The following is a 22853-nucleotide window of genomic DNA, read 5'->3' as shown; positions in this document are numbered from 1 at the left end:
ATTGCAGTGCTTTGGGCTTTATATCCATCTCTGCCCCAGGGAGAAAGAGAAAACCTGAAGAGGAGCAGGAACAGATGGTCAGTGTCTCCAGGCCCCTACACAGACCTATGGGCAGCCCTGCCCTTCCCAACTAGTGCCCCCACCCGAAGCCAGGAGAGGCGTGGGGCATGACATAGCTCTCGCCTCTCTCCATCCCTGCCCATCTCAATCCATTTCTGCCTGTCCTTTCATGCCAGCCTGAGGCTTCTCCATCCCTGCAGAGTTTTGTCAGTGGCCTTACTCACAGGGTAGGGGTTGGGCACACAGACCCACTGCAGGGTGGTCCAGGGCATCCACCATCACACGCAGGCTGCAGAATGCAGAACCAGGCCCTGCTTTTTAACATGATTCACTTGAAACACCTTCAGCTGCCTTTCCTCACTGAAACAAAACACCAGGCTGTACCAGCCTTCCCTCATTCACATGACAAACCAGGTTATCCCAAGCAGTCTCTGGGGCCTTTCTACAGGATTTTCCACCTGCCCCAGCCTAGGAATACAGAGGGATCTGTTACCGTCTCACAGCTCAGCTGTGCTAACTCAGATATGCTCGCTCAACTGCTTGCAGCCATCTGTCCATGACTTCAAAAAGAAAGCATCTGTAAGCATCTGGAAATGAGCAGTGCTGGGCCAGCAGAGAAGTAGCCACACCATGTGCAGGCAGCCACAAAGGCTGCAGCCACGAGTCCACTATCACGAGGACTAGCACTGTCCCATGGGTGCCAATGAGTGCCTCGGCCCCCAAGAGCAGCCTAGCCCTGCCCTCCCAGCACAGCCTTGCTGTTCCCAGCCCCTGGGACACGCATTAAAATCTCATTTACTTAATGGAGGCTTGCAGGGAAAGCCTGACCTGTGGGACAAGGCCATGGCAGTCACACCTCTGGCCAGGAGGAATTAGAGCCACTTGGCATGTCTGCCCCTTGCTCGAGCCTCAGAGAAATTCAGCATCTGGCAGCTGATGAGACCCAACTGTGACAACCACAAAGCTGGCAGCACCATGACCACCTCCTACACAGGAGGGACAGCATGGGCGTGCACCAGCCCACAGGCTTACAGGCTGCTTATATCTCCTCCCACCATCAGATCCACTAACATGTGATTTCCCCCTAACCCTTTGCTACTGCCTGGATTTTTGCTTTCACATTGCAAAGGCTGCTCATGCTGGTGGAAACTCTGGCAATGTGCTGGGCACGCTTGTGCCGGAAAAGCCAGAAGCAAAACCCACCCATGGCACTGAGAGAAGCACTGAAGCTTCTCATCTTCTTCCTCATCCCTCCCCACTCACCAGCTTCCTCCCCGCAGCTGTGCTCCCCTAAAACCCAAACTGCCACAGGATTTACAGAGTAGTTGCCAGAGGAGAAACCCAGAGGGCAAACATGGCAATAGTGGGAAGAAATACATCTTGGTATTCCCTGGAACTGCTTGCTGGCTTTCTGGGAGGATTCCCCACTCACCCACCTTGGCAGCAAGTGCAGGCTCTGCCAGAGGCAAGCAGGGAGCCTGGTGTTACATCTTTATCTTGAAAGGGGACTCATTTCCCCACAAATGCTTTGAAGAGGGAGTTTAGCACTCACAGACGACCTCAACATGTGCCTGCACAGGCGCTGTACACGGGCTGACTCATTAGACGATCAAAAGCACTGAGCGATCCTTAAATGCCTGCACTTGGTCGGTGTCCCACAGGAAAACTGCAAGGGAACCCACTCTGGTTGTTCCAGTGGGGTTTTCCAGCCCATTCTCCACCACAGGAAGCAGAGCTGTCCCCAGGAGCTGCAGGCTTGCTCCCTCATCATGGGCTGGCAGTGACCCTCAGCCACTTGCCGAGTTCCCCTTTGCAAGGCATCCATTTTTCTGCATCAACTTCCAGGTTTCCACTCCCCCATTCAATGCATCTCCTGCAGCTCAGTCAGAAACATCCCTCACCTGATGCACAAGCCTTGAGGAACAAAATGCTCAAAAGATGCCACTGCCTGGAAAGTCCTCACTGAGTCCCACAGGAGCCCCAAGGCTGCTGGGGTGCAGCACTAGCCAGGACGCCCAACAGCCTGCAAAGTGACCCTGCTGGAGCAAGGGATGGAGCTCCAGAGAGGGTGCAAGTCCTTGACCAGGGACCTCACACTGGAGGTAGTGATGCTGATCTGTGATGGGGAGAGTCTCATCACAGCAGGTGATGCTATAAAGATCTGCAATAACAGACAGGACAGCAATGGGGCTCTACCTGAAAGGTACGTGCTTGGCCTGGACTATCACAAGCCAAACATACAGGCAAGCACACCCTCCTCTGTAGCCTTCCCTCCCTGTAGAAGGGATTAGATATATTTTCCCTTCTGCAGCCCCTCCCTGGCCCAGGCTGATTCCAGCAGTCCTTGAAAACGCAGAAGCAGCAGAGTTTTGCAAGGTGGTGAGAAACAAGAGAGCCAGGATGCTCACACAGCAGCAGGATCAGCCCCACAGACTGCAGAAGGGCTTTAGCAGCGCGTTTTGCTGATGCCTTTCCAGATGTCTGCTGACAACAAGAAGGGTCAGCCTCTCCCCAGTGTACACAGTGGAGCTGCCTTGGCTTCCCCAGAGCTACCCCAGCTGACACCAGCAAAGAGCTGCCTTATAATCCTCCCATCTCTCCACAACCATCTGAAAAATCTCGCCTAAACATTTCGTCCTCAGCTGAGAAATGATTCGACACGCAGGCCTCTGGCTTCCAATGTAAGCAAAGCCACCCAAATATAAAAAGAAAACATAATGCACAGTGATCAGAGATCTCCACAGGAAAAACATTAGCCTCATGGAAAAGCATACTGTTCCTAATACAGAATTTATCAGGCTGACGTATAGATTTTCCTCCACAAAATATGAAACCTGGATCCGAAAGGCTATTAACTCCAAAGAGATCCATTAAAGACGCCTGTCTGCAAATGGTATTTAAAAGTATTGCATCATCCTAGGTATTGTCATGCTCTTTGGCTACGACTCCACTGCCGGTTACATAGTTAAAATTGCCTCCAAACCCTAAAATTCTTGACATAAAGAAAATAATAATAATGTTCACCAGCCTAGAACATGGACTTTTCTATCAGCTCCAACCAAAGCCCATAAATATTAATGCATCCATAATTAGCCTTTTTAAATAATGCATCCAAAATTAAACATCAATGCAGTAATAAATCAGTCAGAGCTCTTTGTTATAGGTTTGGTTGGGGGGTGGGGGGGGGGGTTCCCCTTCCATATCAGGCACATAAAACAAAAAGCCAATTCCCTCATCACCTCTTCCCTCTGGACCAAAATGCTGGAGTCCTGATTGGGCCGAACCTGGTGCCATTTGTACTTAAAAGACTTCTTTCTTCCATTTAGAAAAATAAAAGTCACATCTGCTTTTTGATTTGCAAAATAATGACATACAGCCAGTCTGAGCCAAAGCTGAGCTAATGCAATTGAAACCACACGATGTGAAGGGAGACAGAGCTCATCTTAGGAGGCAAGGTGAGGGAGAAAGTCAAGTTTGCAAACTGTCTCCTCCCTCACTGGCACAGCACTCCCGGGAGCTGAGACCTGCTCCCTGGGCAAAGGGAGGCCAGAAATCTCCAAGAGGCACAAGGTTTGCAGGGGCTCTCATCTGATACACCCTGTCAGAGCCCACTGCAGGTACCCAGTTGGGGCATCTGCATCTCACCTGCTTCTTCCTAATCAAAAGTCGAAAAGCCAAACAGGGTTTGCAGGAGCAACCTGCAGTAGAGTTCCCCCAAGTCACTTCGCAAAAAGCTGCCCAAAAGACATCATTCTGCATTTGCTTATCTATAATTACTGATCAGCTGGAGCATCACCATGCAGTGCAGGTTTCTTGCCAGGGTAATGAAATCCCTTGCATTCTTGAGCTCCAAATTCTTTGCCCAAACACACCCCAGCAGCTCCTCCAACATTCCCACAGCAGAGCCATTTCCCTGCTGCTCAACAGCCGCTCAACAGCGTCCGCAGCTCCTCATCAGAAACTCACAGTACAGGCTTCAGACGCCTTGCTTAGACAGCACGTCAATAATCCACACCTCTATTTTATCACACGTGTATCTGAAACTGCCTGAAATCCCACACTTGGTGCAGATTTCATGTCAGCCAGACAAGAAAGCAAATTCACAATTACTTCCAGGTAGGAAATTCTTGAGTGAACGCCCAGGGACATGCAGGATGTTCCATCCCATGTTACTGTAACTTTCCAGCTCGCTTTCCAACAAGCCTGGGAAACAGGTACCATCACAGGAAAACACACAGGCTTCTCCTTTTGCATGGCCAAGTCACTCCTATTAACTGTTTCCAGGAATAACAAGATGGCATTTTCGGTCACATGGATTGCTACAGTCTGCAATGCAGTAAACTCGTTTTTTCTTCCAAAGCTTTGCCAAACTCAAAGCCCTGTTTTTAAGTGGGGTTCTGTCCTGATGCTACACATTCCCACATGCCCAAATCCACTGTGGGTACTCTGATCGCCTTTCCCAGTTTACAGGGGCAAAAAGGAGGAGGTTTCTCACTGTAAACACCACTATAGTTGATTGCTCTTTCCTCTTGAAACATCAGCACCCACAAAGCCAGGATCTCTCTCTCCCAGTGTCCCACTGCCCCACATCAATCTGCATCCGGAGCACTCTTGCGAAGACGAGGCCACTTACGACTGATGGACGCTGCAGTTGTAGAAAACAAAATCCACAGAGGCAAACTTCTTCCCCGTCTCCTTAGATTTCAGGTACAGCTTCACCACTCTCTTGTCCCCTGGGAGAGATCCAGACAAGAAAAGGCATCAGAAACAACATGATGCACAGGCCAGCATTCAGCCCAAGGCTTGTGACGGGCTAAAGGGAGCCGGGCATCACTACTCAGCCCAGTAAACAAACAAAATCCCTTGAATTTGGCAGTAAAAAGAGAGTATTCACCCATCCAGTTACCAAATGGGCCAGCAGAGCTCTGAGCAGCTCTAATCCCTTACAGCTAACTGCAACCTGCTGGCATGGAGGCAGGTACCTTTGGTTGTACTGGCGGTACTGAAGGGGAGCTTAAAGGTTCTGGGGACAGAGAGCAGAATGTCCTAGAGCCCATGATCACCTACAGTACATCTGCCCAGGAATGGTCAGGCACAAGGGTGGAAACAGGTGAGAAGACCGGGATGTCCAGAGCACTACAGTCTAGCAAAGAGCTGTGCCCACAGCTTGGAGGAGACCAAGGACCAGTTCCCCCATGAACAGTAACATCCCTCTCCTCCCTCCTACAATCCAACAACCCAACTACAGTCCTGCTCAGGATACGGAGATTGCTGTCACAGGAGGACTGTCCTTCTCTATGTCTGCCTGTCTGCAGACAAGTAGGATAAGATTTGTCTCATGCTTTCTTCCCATCCCAGAGCACAAGCTCACCTTGGCCCCTGGTGATGGGGATGACATCCTTGGCAGAGGGAGAGCTGCAGTAGATCTTCCCATCTTCAATGCGGCTCTCGGACTCAGTGAAGTCTTCGAAGGAGCAGTTGACTCCTGCTGAGAGGTCTGGGACGTTCCAGGCCTGCAGGACCAGCTAGGGAGGAGAGGCAAGAGCATCAACACAGAAAACTAGCAAAAAAGTCCCCTCAGTGTCTGCTGTGTCTCAGTCCCACCAACAGAAAAGACCAGAGGTGCATAATCCCTTCCTTGCCACCCACATGCAGCAGGAAGACCTGTTCCAGGCTTTTGCAAGCCAGTCCCATCCATGGGCCTCCCCACACACAAGCAAGCAGCATGGATTTCAATGGGTTAAAAGATAAAATAACTTGCAGGCTCCCATCCTCTGCCTTCGCCACACCACAAGCCATTACACACCATCTCTCTACAGAGACCAAGCACAGCATCAGTGCTGAAGAGCGTTTCGCGGAAAGGCATCCGCTCTGACAGAGCCAAGGAGGGGAGGAATCCACCTCTTCCTTCACCAAGCCACCACCAGGGTCAGCAGTTCTCACTTTACAAAACACTTGCCTTATTTCTAATTTGAATTTTTCACAGCTTCCAGCCATTAGTTCTTGTTATGCTTTTCCTTGATAGATTAAAAAGCCCTTTAGTCCCTGATATTTGCTCCTTGTAAAGGCACTTATACTCTGTAATCAAGTCACCTCTTAATCTTCTTTTTGATAAGCTAAGCAGATTGAGCTCTGGAAGTCTCTCACTGCAAGGCATTTTCTCCAGCCTTCAACTCATTTACATGATGTTTATGGGAGTTTTTCAGCCTCTTCCTTTAAAAGCCGGACTTCAGCCCGAGTGCAGCATCCCCGTGTCAGGCACACCAGACCTCCACACAACAGCCTGCCATCAGTCAGGGAGATAACCACCCAAGAGGTGAAAACACTGCCCAGCTCCCAGATTAAGTCAAGGAGCACCAAGAGCCCCATAGCCAGGGCTCAGTCCTGGTATCACATTCCAAGGCACCTGGCAAATGCTTATCTTCTCCCTCCATGTCTAACTTTAGACTCGGCAATATCAAACCCTAATATTTCCCTGCAAAACCAACCACACTCAAACTGAAATGCTCTGAAGGAAATCTCACCCTGAACCCCTTAGTCCCAGCAGGTCCCACGTGCAGCCATCTCACATTTATCTCCACATTACCAATGAACGTTAGCCCCTGCAGAAGCACTTTCCAAACCATTTCCATCCGGTGACAACTCCCCTCTGACAAGGACTTTTTGAGATCTGTCACGGAGCCAGTTCTTAATCCACTTAACATGTGCTTTATCAATATTGCATAATGCTAATTCTTAATCAGAACGTTGTGTTGTACCAAGTCAAATGCTTTGTAGAAGCCTAAAGACATCACAACCCCACAGTCCCTCTTCTAATTCAAGTCATAATTGCATCAAAGAGCAAAATGTGGTTTGTTTGACATAAAACCACGTTGACTGGCATTAATTATACTACCATCCTTAAATCTTTATCCTTCTGTCCTGCACCATTTTTTATCCTTTAGTTTTTCTAAATCTAACATCAAACTAAGCCGTCTCTGACGGTTTGGTCTTTTTTGCATCTGGGCAAAAAACAAGCACCTTTTCTGTTTCTGAGTTTCTTCACAACATTAATTTATTTATTACAAAGACATACTATGACAAATATCCGCAGGCCATGGAACTCTGTGGCCAGCTCTTTCAGGATTCTTGAGTACCAGACTTCCAGATATAGCAGTTTTCAACATTTTATTGCTAGTATACGCTGCTTCATGGTGCTAATGGCTTGGAAAATACTTTGAGGAAGTCCATCATCCTCTCCTGCCCTGGTCCTGCTGGCCACATTGCTCCTGATGCCAGGCAGGAGGATATCATTGGCCTTCTTGGCCACCTGGGCACACTGCTGGCTCATTAACACCCCCAGGTCCTTTCCTTCTGGATAGCTTTCCAGTTGCACATCCTCAAGCCTGAAGCGTTGCCTGGGGTTGTTGTGGCCCAAATGCAGGACCTGGCACTTGGCCTTATTAAATCTCATACAATTGGCCTTGGCCCATTGTTCCAGCCTGGCCAGGTCCCTCTGAAGAGCCTTCCTGCCTTCCCACTTAATTACAAATTAATTGCTGCCTCCCCAGCTGTTGCAGGCAGAGGGTCAGGAGGTGGCTGGCAGGTGGGCAGCACTGGTGGCTTACCGGGACCTCCGACATAGTGACCGAGATGTTCTTGGGCTGGACTGTGAGCTGGACACACTGCCGCAGGTCGGAGGCAAAGCGCTGGGGCTCGTCCGCCCGCTCACATCGGTCCTTGCGTGAGCATCTGGAGAGAGGGAAACCATCACGGTGAGGAGGAGAATCCCCCAGGGTCCTGCATGGCTCTGGGCTGACACCACAGCAGACAGACCCTTTGGCATGGAGCTGATACCCAGCTGGGGACCTTGGGTGCCTGAGGCCTGTATGGAAGCTCTGCTTTCCCCTGATGCCAGCTCTGGGGACTTTTGGGGGACTCTTACAGTCAGTTTTTCATATTGGCACGAAGATGCCAAACACGGCAGCCCATGGACTGGATGAGCACATGGGAATGGATGACAGACCCCTTGGACCACTCCATCCCCCCGTGGTACTCACATGTTGTGGAGGACGCACCAGCCGCAGTGTGGGTCCCGGGAGCCCAGGCACAGCTCACAGCTCTCATACTGCTCGCAGCTCTCCACCGGCACCCGTGTCACCTGCGGGGACAGGACGGGGCTGAACAGGCTCTGTGTTTCCCCACCGTGTCTGTGCCCTCACCCACCAGAGATGGGGCTCACCCTGGCCCCAAGCCCATGCGTACTAGAGAGGAGGCAGTGGTGGAGAGCAGGCTGAGCCCATCACCCACCGCTCTCCCAGGCAGCACACTTGCAGGCAACACACCCTCTCCAGAGAGGCTTTTACCTGTGAGAGTGGGCTAAGCCAGCTCAGCCCTGCATCAGCTCCTGGTGCTGGCCAGTCACCCCACAGCAGCCGCAGCCCTGCTCCGAAAGGGTTACCATCCTTTATTAATTGCTCCTCCAGATTTGATTAAAATCCCCTCATTCTCCGAGCCCTTCGAGCTCTGTTACAACTGTTCATTTAATTACTTTCCACCAGCACTCTGATAACACTGAGCCGTAGTAGGGAAGAGAGAGGGTTTTATTAAGGAGAGGGGAGGAGAACGGGGGAACAGGGAGGGGGTGCAGGGAGCTGCCCGCTCGCCTGCTGTGAGGAGCTGACAGCACCAAGCAGCTGCCCATTTGTGCCTCAGTTTCCCCTCTGCTCCTACTGGCAGGACTCAATAATTAAAACTTGCAAACTTCTCTACTGAAGCTAAACCTGGGCTGCTCTTCCTCCTCCCAGCCCAGCACAGCATGGGCTCAGCATGATGCCTACAGGGCTACGATAAGGCTGGCCAATCAGTACCCTCTGTTTTGCATACCAATGAGGACACCTGTAACATTCTGTTTGTTTGTCACTTACACTGCTTAAGGCAGCCAGTGGCCCCAGAGTTGGCAGTGTATATGCCCCAGACAGACCCAGCACAGGCACACACTGCCTCCCAGCAACCATAGCAGCCCTCGGGAGAGATCCCCAGTCCAGGTCAGCGTAACCACCACCCCAGCATCCACATCTCCAACATCTCTCCTGCAGAAGGGAGGTTTAGCCGAGCCAGGACTGGGATAGAAGCACAGCCAGGGACAGAAACACGGCCAAGGACAGAAACATGGCCAGGGACAGCTGCACAGAGGAGCCCAAATTCAGTTTCTGCCTCATCTGGAAAGCTGCAGGTTTCCTGTAGCAGAGCAGAAACCAGAGACAAGCACCAGGAGGAGGAGGGAAAAGGCTCTGCTGTCCCCATGGGGCTGTCTAGACAAACCCACAGCCCTACTCCAGCATCCTTCCCCCTCCCAAGCCTCTGGGCTGGCAGTCAGGAGGCCCATTACGCTCCAAGCTCTGCTGCAGTCCCACGTACACAAACCTCTGCTGGGCAGAGGAGCAGACACACTGCAGGACACAGGCACACCACACCCCAGCACAGCCACCCGGCCTCACCCCACAGCAGGCAAAAAGTGCCACCACCATAGCATGACCTCGTTTCATCTGCTCCAATGCAGCCCACTGATGCATGAACTCGCTCCAGTACTTTGGGGATTGCACAAACACCCACAAAGCCAACAAAAAACTTCCATCATGAGCCCTGACCGCCTTGATAGGATGGCAGCACCAGCTCCAGGTCACATCTGTACCTCCAGTTGGCTCAGCACAAGCAGAGGCAGTGCATGCCAGGGTCTGGGGGCACACCAGCCCCATATTCCCCCTGCCTCGAGGTGTAAAAGCAGCAATCCCAGAGGAAAACAAGCCATTTGGAACAAGGAGCTTCTGCTAACCTTCACAAAGCATGCTTGGGAAGGGATGGCCAGAATAGAGGATATGGCCAGCCCCTCGCAGCAAGGAAAGGTCAGGAAGCCCTCAGTCCCCAGAGACCACAGGGATTTCAAGCAGCTGCTGCTAACAATTAATGCCTGCAGCACAGCCCCAGCAAGAAAAGAAGCAGCATGGCCTCAGAGTCAGTGTCTCAGTGCAGTGTTTTTGCAGAGAAGAGCAAAGAGGAGCTGCCTCCATGCTCTGGGACAGGAGACCCCAAGCAGCCTCAGCTCCAGGAGGCAAACACCAGACTCCACTGCGAGCTGTCTGAAAGGCTTCCCAGCACCTGGGACTGCAGGCTGGGCAGCAATATGGGCTGTCAAGTCAGGAGAGCAGAGGGGCTGCCATCCCCTTCTCTTACCTGTTTCTCAGTCATGGCATAGATGTGCTGGCGGTCAGGACTCAGCACCAGATCTCGCAGGATGGAGCTGCCCTCATGGGCCACAACATTCTCATACTGCAGTGCTTGGTGCTTCCTCTCAGCTGGCAAGTCCACCAGGATCTAGGGGCAGAGAAAGGGAGGGTAAGCATTGTCTCACGTGCACCTCGGCCCCCACCCAGGAGTGAATGGGGAATGTGCTCTGTTAGGGATGTCACCTCTCTTTCCCACACCAGCATGGCCATGCCACAGACACTGCAAAATAACAGTTGCTCCAACAAACATCCTGACCCTTTCCAGAAGACCACACTGCAATGCCCTCTTCCTTTTTTTCCCCCATTTGTCTAGTGCACTTGAACTGTGTTTATGCTGATGGTGTTCACTTCTCCCCAAGGAGGGAAGCCGCATCTGTGGTTCTCACGCTGCACCCCTCTATGTGCTGCCCCACTTCCCCTACTGCTGCTCTGTCCCAAAGCCTCTCCAACTTGTAGTCTGGCACAGATGAGTTCCCAACTTGCAGCAAACCCCATCATGCTGCAGTAGTACCACAAGAAGCTTGTATGCTGAACCGCATCAAGCCCCAGCTGCAGCAATCACAGACACAGCTCCTGTCTTCCCATCCATCAGAGGAAACACTTGGGCTCGTGACCGGGGAAGTCAAGAGGGTCTCAAGGAAGCTGAGGGTCAACAGAGGTTCAGAAAATGCCTTTGTTCCCTGAGCAGGAACGTGGCAGAGGCTTTAATCCCCTTACAGCTCGCAATTACATTAAAGCTCTTCCTAAGTACACTGGTTTCTGGCTGTACCAGTGATAACCACATCAGGAAGCACCACAGGGTTGGAGGCACCCACCAAACGTGGCCACACTACTTGCCATAACCTGATTGCCACCTCCACCAGCGAGAGACACTTCCTTGCTAATGCCATTGCTTGCAATACCCCGTGATTCGGGCTGTGCCCTGGCAGCCTCAGGGCAGAGAGTGTCAGGGAGATTGCTCAGCACCTCTGCTCTGCTCCCATGGATGGGCCTTTGTGCCCCCCACAGCTGCCCCAGCATCCCAGTTGCCTCGTCCCCCCTCTTGCAATAACTTGCCACTGGCATTTGCACAGTTGCCAATCAGGAGGCTACGGGCCAGGAACGCAGGATCCCGGTGTGCAGCTGATTAGCATGGAAATGTATGCGGCTCACAAACAAACCGGGGCCCGTTTAATTAGAGCGGCGCCTTTGATTCACCGCCAGCCTCCTGCATGCACCAGCCTCGGATTATTTTTAGGCAGTTTTACAAAACAAATGTATTTAATTAAGAAAGAGACCCCTGAGCAACCAGAGAGTGATGAGTCCTGCAAAGCAGTGAGCAAAGGGGCCGCCTTCTCCCTGGGGGGTGTGGCAGCTGTGCTTGCAGGGCCAGGATAACTCTTAGGAGCACACAACACAGCCAAAACCCCCCTCTATGTCCTGCCATAGGGCTGAAGAGTCTTCATCATAACTCAAGTTAGTCCTGGTACTTACTCGTCTTCTCAGCATCCCCTACACTGACTGCTCTCCCTCACCTCTACCCTGGGGTACCACTTTGTGTTGGGGAACCCAGAGATGCTGAAAGGCCTCTGCTTGCCCTTTTACAATAGGGAGGTGTCCTTCTGCCCAGGTCTAGGACCACATTTGCTCCTGCTCCAAACAGCAGAGGTTGAGCCCCAGACAGCTGTGGTACAAGGCTACGTGGCACCCTATGCACTGCAGTACCCCTTGCTCAGTGGTACCCAGCATCACCCTCAGAGCCTAATTCTACATCCTCTTGCAGGCTGCTCCCCTCCTGCCTCTCAGCCTCCTCCCTACAAAGTCCTGTACAAGCTAGTTCTCTGGAGGAGGGTAACGGGGTGCAACTCCCCTCCCCAGCAAGACACCATCTCATCCCCTCGCTACAGCAATGTGACAAACACACCTTTCCAACCCTTTTATGGGCTGCAGTTGCAGCATAGAAGAATCAATATAGTTTTACCCTGGTTCTAAAATAGATCTATGGTTGGATGTCGCACTGGCAGTAATTTTTAACTAGCGGGGTAATTTCCCCATTACATTATTGCACTGCACAGTGCTGGGAAAGAGAAAGAGATGTATTAAAAAAACCAACAGACGTGAAGCACTTCCAGTTAATTTGAGGCTCCAGGAAGAACCTAAAAATACTCTCAGTAGTCAAATGGGGCTGAAGCCCAGCCTGCCATACATTAGGGTGCTCTGGTGGGAGGAACAGGGCCACCCCAGGCATGGACACATGGGAATACTTCTCTCTAGTACCTATCTTCCAACGGATGATGCTCTATAGGCAGGTTTGGAATGCAGGAAAATGAAACCTAGAAGACTTGGCAATCAAGTTGTTTTCTGGTTGGCCAAAAGATAGGGCAAGGAGGGAGTTTTTGAGTTGTCTCATGGGAGGCAAAGTCGTCCTACTGTTCCTCCCCAACAGCGAGAAAGCATCAGCAGACTCCAATGTCACCCCACACCAGGATCAGCCGACTGTCCACAGTGCCCACAGTCAGAGGACAAAAAGCCACTTGGAGCGAGGAGCTTCTGTTAACCTTCAAAAACCCTGCTTGGGAGGGGATGGCCTTTCCAGTGGGATTAGCCTGTTAGGAAGCTGCCCAACCCAGCTGGCAGGATGGAGACAGGCTGTTGGGACCATACCACAGTGGAGCAGAACATGCAATGCGCAAGATGCCTCCCATCTCTTACAAATGTTAGAAGAGACCATTTCCCCCAGTCTCCCCCCACCAGTGGGGTAGGTGGGGGCAGTGCAAGGGAGGGAGGGAGGATGTGGTTTAATCAGCCCCCCTCGGAAACACGCTCCTTCCTGCCCACCCTGCCTGCCTTCCCACCCAGGGGAAAAGACATTTACCATAAATAAATAAATAAATAAACCCATTAACCTTTCTCCTCATCCTGACGCTGATATAATTACCCAATACTAATAATTACTCGCACTAATTTCCCACTCAGGATTCCCAGCCTCGCTCTTGCCTGCCTCAGGCTGGCTTCAGGCAGTGGCTCAGCAGCACTGCCTCCTGCGAGAGGCTGGCAGCAGCCCCAGGGGGCAGCTGGACCCCAGGGCCATGCCCAGATGGAGGAACAGGAGAGGGTTGGCTTGTTGGGCTGCTGCTTCCTTAAGTAAATGGAAGAGACTAGAGGAAAGAAATTACAAGTTCCCTGCTGCAGTGAATCATCTCAAAGCAAGCCCCAAGGCGGCTCTGGCACATGCATACCCTCCCCACCCAAACGAGGAGCCCACCCCACGGGGCAGGCACCCAGCACAACTTCACTATGAAGAGGGAAGTGTTTAAGACTTTATTGCCTAGAAGCCATGCAAGTGAGTAGAGGCAGAACAAGGCCAGGAGAAGCAAAGATGCCTCACTTTACCAAGAGGGTTCTCACCCCTCAGGCCAGCTGTGGAGATCCCTAGCAGAGGAACAATGAGAGAAAGGATAACATGCGATGCTTCAAGCCTCACAGACCCCAGCTGGGCAGAGACAGTCTTCCCATAATAGGCCGAGAGAGGGCTCCTGGGGATGCTCTTGTCTTGGCTAGAGAAGGAAGTTGCCATCCTATACAGGTTTTGGAGGAGGAAAGCACATCACCTTGCTAAGACGCATGTAGTGCTGCAGGATCATGGCCAGAAAACAGCACTGGCAGGTCCTGCTACTGCCTCAAGTCCAATGCTCCCTCCAACGCTCGTCTCTCCTTTACAAACCATGATGCTGGAACATTCAGAAGCTTCTGCATGGCCCAGGCTCCAGCACAGCCAATGCCACTGAAGAGTTATTGTACAAGAAGAGGAGCTGTACAAGACAAGGCTAGGACCTGAAACTCATGTGAAAGGCAAGGGGAAGTGAAAGCATAGGGAGGGCAAAGACAAAGTATTAGTGGAGAGATAGTTCCATCCATTGCAGCACACTTGCTCCCCTGGGCAAGATGCCCTTCGGGCTTGTCCAGGTAGAGGAGGCACCTCCCCGCTGCCATAACCGCTCCCTGACTGCAGCTCACCAAACCAAAAACCTCCCAGCATCCTTTCAGCCACTGGCAGCAGGCACAAGGTGGAGAGAGGCATCTCCCCAGGGCTGCCTTTTAGAAAGACAGGCAATGAGAGGAACTGAAGGGCAGCAGCCACGACCTGGCAGCCACCCAGCATTGGCAGTGGGTCCAGAGGAAGACGGCAGCAGAGGACAGGGCTGTACAGCTCAGCCTGGGCCAGGGACGGCAGGCGGAGAGGGAGGAAGCACAGCCGGTGAGGGAAGGCAGCTGCAGACATGCCACGGCTGCTTTTGGATTTACCATGTGCTGGCAGGGCTCTGGCCAGAGGCCAGGAGGTTCTGGGGTAGGCCACTAGAGCCCCACAAGACAGGAAACATGTGCTTGGGGACACATGCAGAGGGTCTTCAAGAGACCCCGTCTCATTACAGATGACAACCCCCAAGCCCACTGCTGGGGAGAAGGGTCTCTCCACTGCCCCACAGCCCATCTCCTGCAGGGTTCTCCCACCCCAGCCCTCCATCTCCCCCTTGGAGGCTCTCAAGCCCCCATTCTGGGTCCCAAGCGGTCCCCCACAGACCCCTCCTCCGGGCAGGAGAAGTGCTCAGCCACGCTTTGTACTCTTATCTGTACAGGGCTGTGATTAATTCGCAGTGGCTGGCAGCAGCTACAAGAGGAGGGCGCTTTTGCCCGCCTGCCACACTTCAAAGGCAGGGACTTATCTGCCTGAAACACACTCTGCAGCCTTTTCACGGGGACCCTTTCCAGTTCCACGGGGCTCGCACGGCGCTGACGGGTAACGTGAAAGAAAGGCTTATTTACAGGAGTGCATTTCAAAGCCTCCCCCCTCTTCCCTCTCAACACTCGCTGGGGGAAGCGAAGAGTCCCCCAGACCCAGGAATGTCCATCGAGGGCACAGACAGAGCAAGGCAGGGACAAGATGGGGCTGTGAAGACAGCATGTCAGATTTACATCTCTGTCCCATCTTCACTAATGTCCTGGTCCTCTTTTGCCCCATCCTCTTGCCAGAGAGCAGCTCCATGGTATAACTCTAGGTTGGGAGGAGGAAAAAGCTTTGACAAGTGCAGAGGACAGAGTCCAGCACCAGGACCAAAACCTTCCCCTCCCCACGGCACTGATGCTCATGGCTCAGGCATCCCAGGCTCTTGCACCCCGACCAATGAGTGCACATCCCTGCTCCCTAAGAGTGGGGCCATGCTAACAACCCCCACACTCTGCTCTGATATTGGCATCATTCGGCACAGCACAAAGCAAATAGAACTAGGAGAGGAGCAGGTCCTGACAGAGCTGAACTCCTAAACCACAGAGCCACCTCCCAGAGGCAACAGAGAATCTGTGCAGCCCAGCCACCCTGGGGTGGAGGTGACAGCTGCTGAGCAGTGTCACCAACGTCAAGCCCACAAGCCTACTGCTGGAAAGGAAGTATCTTGTGTCCAGCTGGGAGGGAGGAAGGTGCTGAAGGGGAGATGGATCCCCCTGGGTGCCAGTCTCCACAGCCCCTCCTGGCACATGGCCTGGGCTTGCCCCGAGGCAGCAGGCAGTGTGGGGACAGGGACACCAGCTGTCCCTCCACATGTGTTCCCTGCCAGCCATCCCCTGGGGACCAGCAGCACCAGCAGCTGCTGCCCACATGCCCCTCTCTGGTTTCCAAAGGAGGGCAAGGGGTTTAAAATGACGTTCCCAGGTCAGCTGTTCCAGGGGGGAGAAACACACTCTTCATTCCCCTCTACCTCAAGAAGGTGCAGCGGGTGCCCAGTAAAATGCTGCACCCAGAGCAGCTGCAGGGCCACAGCATCATCTGTCCAGAGGACACAGCCACGCCAGGGGGGTCAGGCATCAAGAGAATTGCCACCAGGAGAGCCTGAGCCATGGATGCTCTGTGTCACAGGGCAGGAGACCTGTGCCCAGCCAGAAGAGTATGGGCAGTCGGCAGCAGCGGCTCAGGCATGGCTTTGGGGATGTATGTCCCATGGGCTCACACCCAGCACTGCGGACAGGCCCTGCAGAAATATCCCAGCTATGTGGGGCTGGCAGCCGGCACCCCGTGCGGTTCCCCCTCGCTGCTCCCCCCTCCCGCCAGCTGCCTGCCCAGGAATGCACCAGCCGGGCCGGGAGCAGACACGGGCCTCCTGCCAGACACACAGGCAGCCGCCTGCTCGGGGCCGGCACGTCAGGGCCCTGCCGGGGCGGCTGCCGGCTCCGACCCCCTCCGCGCCGAGCAGCCTGCACCGGCCCCTGGCACGGGGCTGGGATGCTCCTGCCTCATCACCAAGCCACCAAGGGAAAGGAGTGAGACCAGCTGCCTACTGCCATTCAGTGAACCCATCTGCTTTACAAAGATGAATACAAGCAAGACTTTCATCCTGGGCCCGACATTGCCCTGAGCTGCTGAATACTGGGACTTTAATTATATCAGTATAATAAAGCAAAAACCAAGGAGACACTTAATCTAAATCAGTGCTTGTAACAGCAAGGAGTGGCAGCGACCGAGGGATGCTGACGGGCCTGACACGGGTTGATCTAACAGCGTCCATTGCTTCTGGCGCGTCACCCCCAGCACTCTCCTGAGCTCAGCCGCGTGGGCTGAGGACAGACACACTTCACTGCACCTCTCTGGAGTGGTGGGCTGGAAAATGCCTGAAGGCACTGAGTTTTGCCATTAGAGATAAGGGAGAAGGGGAGGCAGGGGGGATGACCCTGCCCAGCAGGACGACAAAACACCACATACACCAACCTTCCCCAAAATTCCTCACACACGTGGGTTTGTGGGTTTTTTTTCCCTGCTCAAACTCATTTCCATCTTTTCCTCTTGTTCAGCCACCCACACAAGCTGTGCTCCCCTACACCAAGCAGGCTTAGCAGAGCCAGCCAGACCAGCACCAGCCCACATAGCACGGCACAGTACGGCATGGTGCTGACCAGGCTACTCACCCACCATCTGCAAACCCCCCTCAAAACCTCCCCTGCCCGCATTGCTCCATCAGCAGGTCAGGGAAATACAGCTCAATACACCATTCCAGCAATAGTGACACATCGTCACAAACATTTTTTCAATCTCTTTGTACCAAAACCGAACTGCTGGAAAAAAGGAGGGAGTGTCAGGGCATTGCATGGGAGCAGCACCTTCACCAAAGTCAAACCCAGTGCAGGAGGGACTGACAGAGACAATGAGTAAGGGATAGGAATTACAAGCACCCCTGCATTGGGAGACACATGGCGTGGGATGAGTAAAGGCACTTGCCCTTCTCCAGCAAAGCCCCAGGTCTCGTCCCTCCCCAGCCCCACAGCTGCTCCAGCAGTCTCGAGCCATTGACTTCCCAGCTTTGCCCTTCAAAACTCTCCTGGCTCAGTGCCCAGTTCATATCGTCTAGTCACTCAGGAGCAAAATATCTCTATTATTATTGCAATTATTTCCCAATCAGCATCGCTCAGGGCTGAGACAGTCAGAGGGGGGGCCCCGACAAGTGAATCGATGGGCAGCCTCTGCCCTGGGGGCTGCCGGGTACCGGGTGGCAGTGGCGTGGGGAAGGGCAGGCGGAGGACGAAGAATCTGAGGGATCCCTCCATGCAATGCTTTGGCCTGGCAGGGTGTCAGCCCTCAGTCTTCGCTGACCTTCAGCCAAGCAACAGTGACACCAAATAACCTGTGCACGGGATGTGCAGGCAGCCACTGACCCCCTCATGCTCTGGATGTGATGCAAGGGCAAAAGAGATACAAAGAGAACTGATGGGAGCACCGGTATACACCCAGGAGCAGCACAGCAGCCACCAAGGCATCGGTTCCCCAGGGACAGAGGGATAGAAGATTCCAAAACTAACCCTCCAGCACTCAGCTGTGCCCCCTCCAGCAGTGAAACCCCAGCACAGCACCTCACCACAGACACGTCCCTCTCAAGGGAGGGGAACACAGGCAGGGCAGCGGGTCCTGCTGCTTCTCAAACCATGGGAAGAGAAGAGGGAGATGTGAGGGCAGGAGAGCCTGGTAGCAGCCCTGGGTGACAGCAGCAAAAGGCAGAGCACATCACAGAAATACAGGATTACTTTTTCCCTGTTTATTAACCACTGCAGGTATCCCAAGCATCCCAGTAGGGCCTGGGCATGCTGAAACCATGGCAATGTGTCACCTACCTCACTCCCATGGCACTCAGACTGCACGTGACAGCCCTGGGGCAAGTTAATACCTAACCGTCCCAGAGAAGTCCCTGAGAAAAAAAGCTCTTGCCTGAAGGACTCAGTTTTCCAAACTGCCATTGGCACCAGGTTCTCCAAGGAGTTCACACCCTTATGTCCCATGGCGACCAGCCTGGACCCTTGGCAATCAGCCTCCCAGTGCACTGGCTGGCGAGTAGTAAACACCAATAAACCATCTCCAGCCTCTCAACAGCTCACAAGTTGCTATTTCTCTTGCAAATCCAAAGTATTTTCCCCCTAAAAACACCGCTCAGCTCAACAAGGTGGCACAAGCCCCCTTCCCAAGTCTTGCCACCCTTCTGACCACACTACCAGACCAAGATAATCCCCAGTACAAACACTGAGGACTTAACCTACCACCCTTGCCCTCCTGGCCACTTGGGACATAACTGAAACTCCCACTGCTTGCCAGCTGCAATGGGGGTGCTCCCTTTTCCAGACCTATGTCAGGGTATCCCAAAAGGCAGGCAGGAGGCAGCTGGGCTTTGCCAGGTATGGGGCGAGGAGGAAGGACAGGCTCCTGGAGCTGCAGCACAGCTGGAGATCAGCTGGATCCTTCCTCCCTGCCTCAGCTCCAGGAAAATAGCTGTTTCCTTCCTGGTTCTAAAACAACACAGCAGCAAGAGAGGAGCTGCCTGAGGACAAGACAGGGGCCCATCGGTCTTGCAAACAGAGGAACGAGGAGCAGGAAAAACCCACAGAAGAGAGGCCATGGAGGGACAGATCTCAAGGGGGGGGAACTGCTGCAGTGTACTCGTCATGGTCAGGTCCCCTCCCACCCGCGCAACCCCACACACAGATTCAGCATCCCCCTTGTGCAGGGCATTGCGAATGGATTTATCCATCCATCAGATTCTAAAGCCTTCTGCAGCCTCATCTCAGCAGCTCCCATCACCCATGTGCTCCAGTCATTCCTTCCATGGTGTGCAAGAGAAAAATCATCTGCTGCAGCAAGACCTTGCTGCCTGGGGGATACCACAGGAACCAAATCCGCTGCCCATTCACCTCTACCCAGGGGAAGGACAACACTGACTGCACAGTGAGGATTTGGCTTCCCCTGTTTTACACCAGCTTTGATCCCTTCCCTTGATCTTGTTACCGTAGAAGTGGGCTGTCCTGGTGTTTTATCTCCATGAACAAATCACACTAGACTACCTAGGAGAAGCTGATAAGCAGTAGATGATCAGGGTCTAAATACCATGACAACATTAACACCTAGCACAGGACTGGACATGCAGAATCACCTTCAAATTCAACAACAAAATCATACATCACACAATACACCTCCTGGGAACATAACCCACGGTGCTAGGAGGAGGTGGAATGTTACAGCCACACTTTTTTCTTCCCCTTTTAGATCAACATCTGGGCTATTGGCACACTATGATCAAAACTCCAGGCTTTGCCTTTCGTCCTGAAACAGTCCCTGCTCCAAACATAAGCACCTCCAAGATTAGAGAAGAAATCTTCCACCACTCCACCCCGGTGCTGCGGATGATAACAACCAGCTAAAGCCTGGCTTCGGGCTCCGCGCACCAGAGACAGACTGCAAATATTTTGCTTCAAATACACTCAGACCTTCTCGCTTGCTCCATCGTGAGCTCTTGAAGTGTTTGCTAAATTCCCTGCTCTCGTCTTTCATTTGCATTTTAAGGCTTTGTTCCCACACCCTGAGCTTCTGGCCTTTCTAAAGCATCTCCAATCCCAAGTATGCCCCAAGAGCCATGTACCTGGCTACGCTCTGCCCTTCCTGCTGGCTCCGTAAGGGTGGGAGAAAGCTATGGGGTCACGGCTTCCCACCTGCAGAACCTGGAGAGATGAAAACTACTTCTCTGCAGTGGGCTCTCCATTCAAAACCAGGATGAAAATTAGGCTCTTCAGTCTGTGGATAGGAGCAATTTTGAAGGAGAGATTGAGAAGATTTAAATATAGAGATTACTTTCCCTAAGGATGCTGCTTGAGATATTTAAGAGCTCAGGTTTTACACAGCATGGATTTCCTTTGGCACCGATGCAGAACTCCCCACCCCGCCTTCTCCAGGCAGCAATCTCTTCTCCAGGCTGTCTGGGAGCTTTGGGTCCCATTGGCTAAGGCAAAGCCCATCAGTGGCCACAGGGCTCACCTGGGAGGCAAACTGGGGTGGCAAAGGGAATAAAACCTACATGGAGCTTTCCAAGTGCAACAGCATTTGGCTAAAAATAGCTGCAACCTCAGCTCTTGGAGGTCCATGCAATGGGAAACAAATACTCCAGCTGACTTCTTTACTCCTGGGGATGTGAGGCTGCTCTCTGAAAGCTTGTCTCTTGCTAAGACCATACCAGAGCCCATGCCATATTCAAAACCAAGTTCTCAGAAGATCTTTGAGGAACACCAGCCACTCTCCCCACCATTTTCACTGCTGCCAGAGGACCTCAAGCAGAGCTGCCACCTGCTATGACTTACGAGCACCGTGGCCAAGCAGCTGCTCCCAGGGACGCAGGCTGGCACCCAGCAGCCCAGCAAGAGACTGGCAAGGACCAAGCACAGCTGTACCTCACCAGCCTGATGTTGAAGAGAGCAGAGATAGGGACTGGCATGCAGACCCCGGATAAACAGCTTTATCTCGAGATGCGACCCTGCTAGGCACCCATCACATGCCTGAATATGTGTGGAGGGAGGCCAAGGGGTGGGAAATGATGTTAATTAAAGTTTTAATTACTGTAACCAAACGAGTAGTATAATTACTTTATTCTCACAGAGACTTCAAACTGATTAAGGACCACGTGCACAATCTTCGGGTTGATGTGGCTTTTAATTAAACGTGCCATCAAAAATGGTGAGAGGGGCAGCCAGGACAATGGCTCAACCCTGCCTGCTCCTGCCTGGACCCTCAGAGATCTCGTGTGAGGAGAGAGCCCAGGCTGGCAGAGACACACAGGTCAACAGCAGCAGCCAGTGCAAAAGGGCAAAGACAGCTGCTTTGGGAAGAATGAAGCCAGTGGGATACACGCAGGTGTCTCGAAGAAGCAGCTCCTCTCCTATATATCAGCCCTCAGCTTCTCATGCCCCTGAAACATTTACCTTTACAAACATCTCCAAACAACCCCACATGGGCCCCTGAATATATTAATGAACTGGTGCTGCCAACTGGAGGGAATGATTAAAAAACAATTTTGCAAAGGTATCCTTTTCAAATAACAATAATACTAAAAGACAAAGCAGTAGAAATTAAATTCCCAGTCCCCTACCTCAAATAAATAGTATCAGAATTTGAAATGAGACATAATTACCCCGGCAAGGTTAAAGCCGCTAATGCACACGGAATACAGAATCACCATCCATCATAATCATATCTCATATCACAGCCATTACTTATAATTAGGAGCTACGGTTTAAAAAACACGTAAAGACGCCCATGCAATGCAGTAATTCTTCTGTTATTGCTCCTGGAGGGCCAATCCTGCTCCAACTTGTGGAGTCCAGGATCAGGCAAAAGTAATTCCCCAAAAACCCTCAAAAGTCATTCCCAACAAGCTCCTCACCGGGAAGGGAATCGCATCTCAGTCCATCCACAGGCTCTGGCTAAGCACAAGGCTGGCAGCTGTAGGACATGCACTGAATCCTTCACAGCCATTTCAAACCCAAGCAGGTTCACAATGCAACCAGATAGTCCTTCTCCCTTAACTACACTGAATTTATATTGTTTCCCCAAAATGCCAGTGCAGAAGAGTGGGGCTGAGCAGACATCAGAGCCACAACCTGGCTCAGCGAGACAGTGGCACGCAGGAGACAGCCAGCCTGGGGGCTTTGCCCTGGCTTTCCCCTCTGCTGGGTGTTTTTTCATCTATTTTTAAAATCACAGAACAAGTTACAGCAAGAGCTGGGGGAACCAAAAGCTAACTCCAGAGGACCTGAAAGCTGCCCTCTTTTGAAACGTGGGCTTTGCAGGCTGCCCCCATGCCCCAGTGAAATATTAACAAGCTTCCAGTGAAGCGGGAGGAAATGACAATATATTCCGGGGAAGTCTGCAGATAGCAGTGCCTACGTGGCAGAGCCTGGCTCTGAGGGATCTACCTCTCAGCCCCTTCTCCTCCCAGCAAGGAGGAGCAGAGAGGCTGCAGCCCCTGGGGACGTGCAGGAGCTCCATCACACATGTAAGCACTCAAGCCAGATAAAAGCCCTTGCATGGAAAGCCCAAACAATGGACATGGTTTTGTAGCCTTTGGGGGTGAGTTAGAAAGCAACTGTGGCTGGAGAGGGTGTCCTGGGGACACAGAGCCATGATGGTTGGGGCTACAGTGAAAGCCCAAGGGTAAGACCACAGAAAAGACAGATACATTCATGCACATGTGTGTC

The 22853-nt window shown here is 52.5% G+C and overlaps 1 protein-coding gene across 1 annotated transcript in view; it reads right to left on the bottom strand.

Annotated features, from left to right (window-relative positions):
• Window positions 1-22853, bottom strand: part of PLXNA1 (plexin A1) — a 119410-nt gene that overhangs the window by 59141 nt on the left and 37416 nt on the right. Inside the window, exons 4-8 of the mRNA XM_062008746.1 lie at window positions 10273-10413; window positions 8100-8200; window positions 7668-7791; window positions 5432-5585; window positions 4694-4793 (exon numbers count right to left, since the gene is read on the bottom strand). Of these exons, the coding sequence (XP_061864730.1) occupies window positions 4694-4793; window positions 5432-5585; window positions 7668-7791; window positions 8100-8200; window positions 10273-10413 (620 nt within the window). The remainder of the gene's footprint in view (window positions 1-4693; window positions 4794-5431; window positions 5586-7667; window positions 7792-8099; window positions 8201-10272; window positions 10414-22853) is intronic.

The sequence above is a fragment of the Colius striatus genome, chromosome 15 (assembly GCF_028858725.1).
Source record: "Colius striatus isolate bColStr4 chromosome 15, bColStr4.1.hap1, whole genome shotgun sequence".
Classification (NCBI taxonomy): domain Eukaryota; kingdom Metazoa; phylum Chordata; class Aves; order Coliiformes; family Coliidae; genus Colius; species Colius striatus.
The sequence above is the reverse complement of the archived record's forward strand: the minus strand, read 5'-3'. Positions and strand labels throughout refer to the sequence as shown.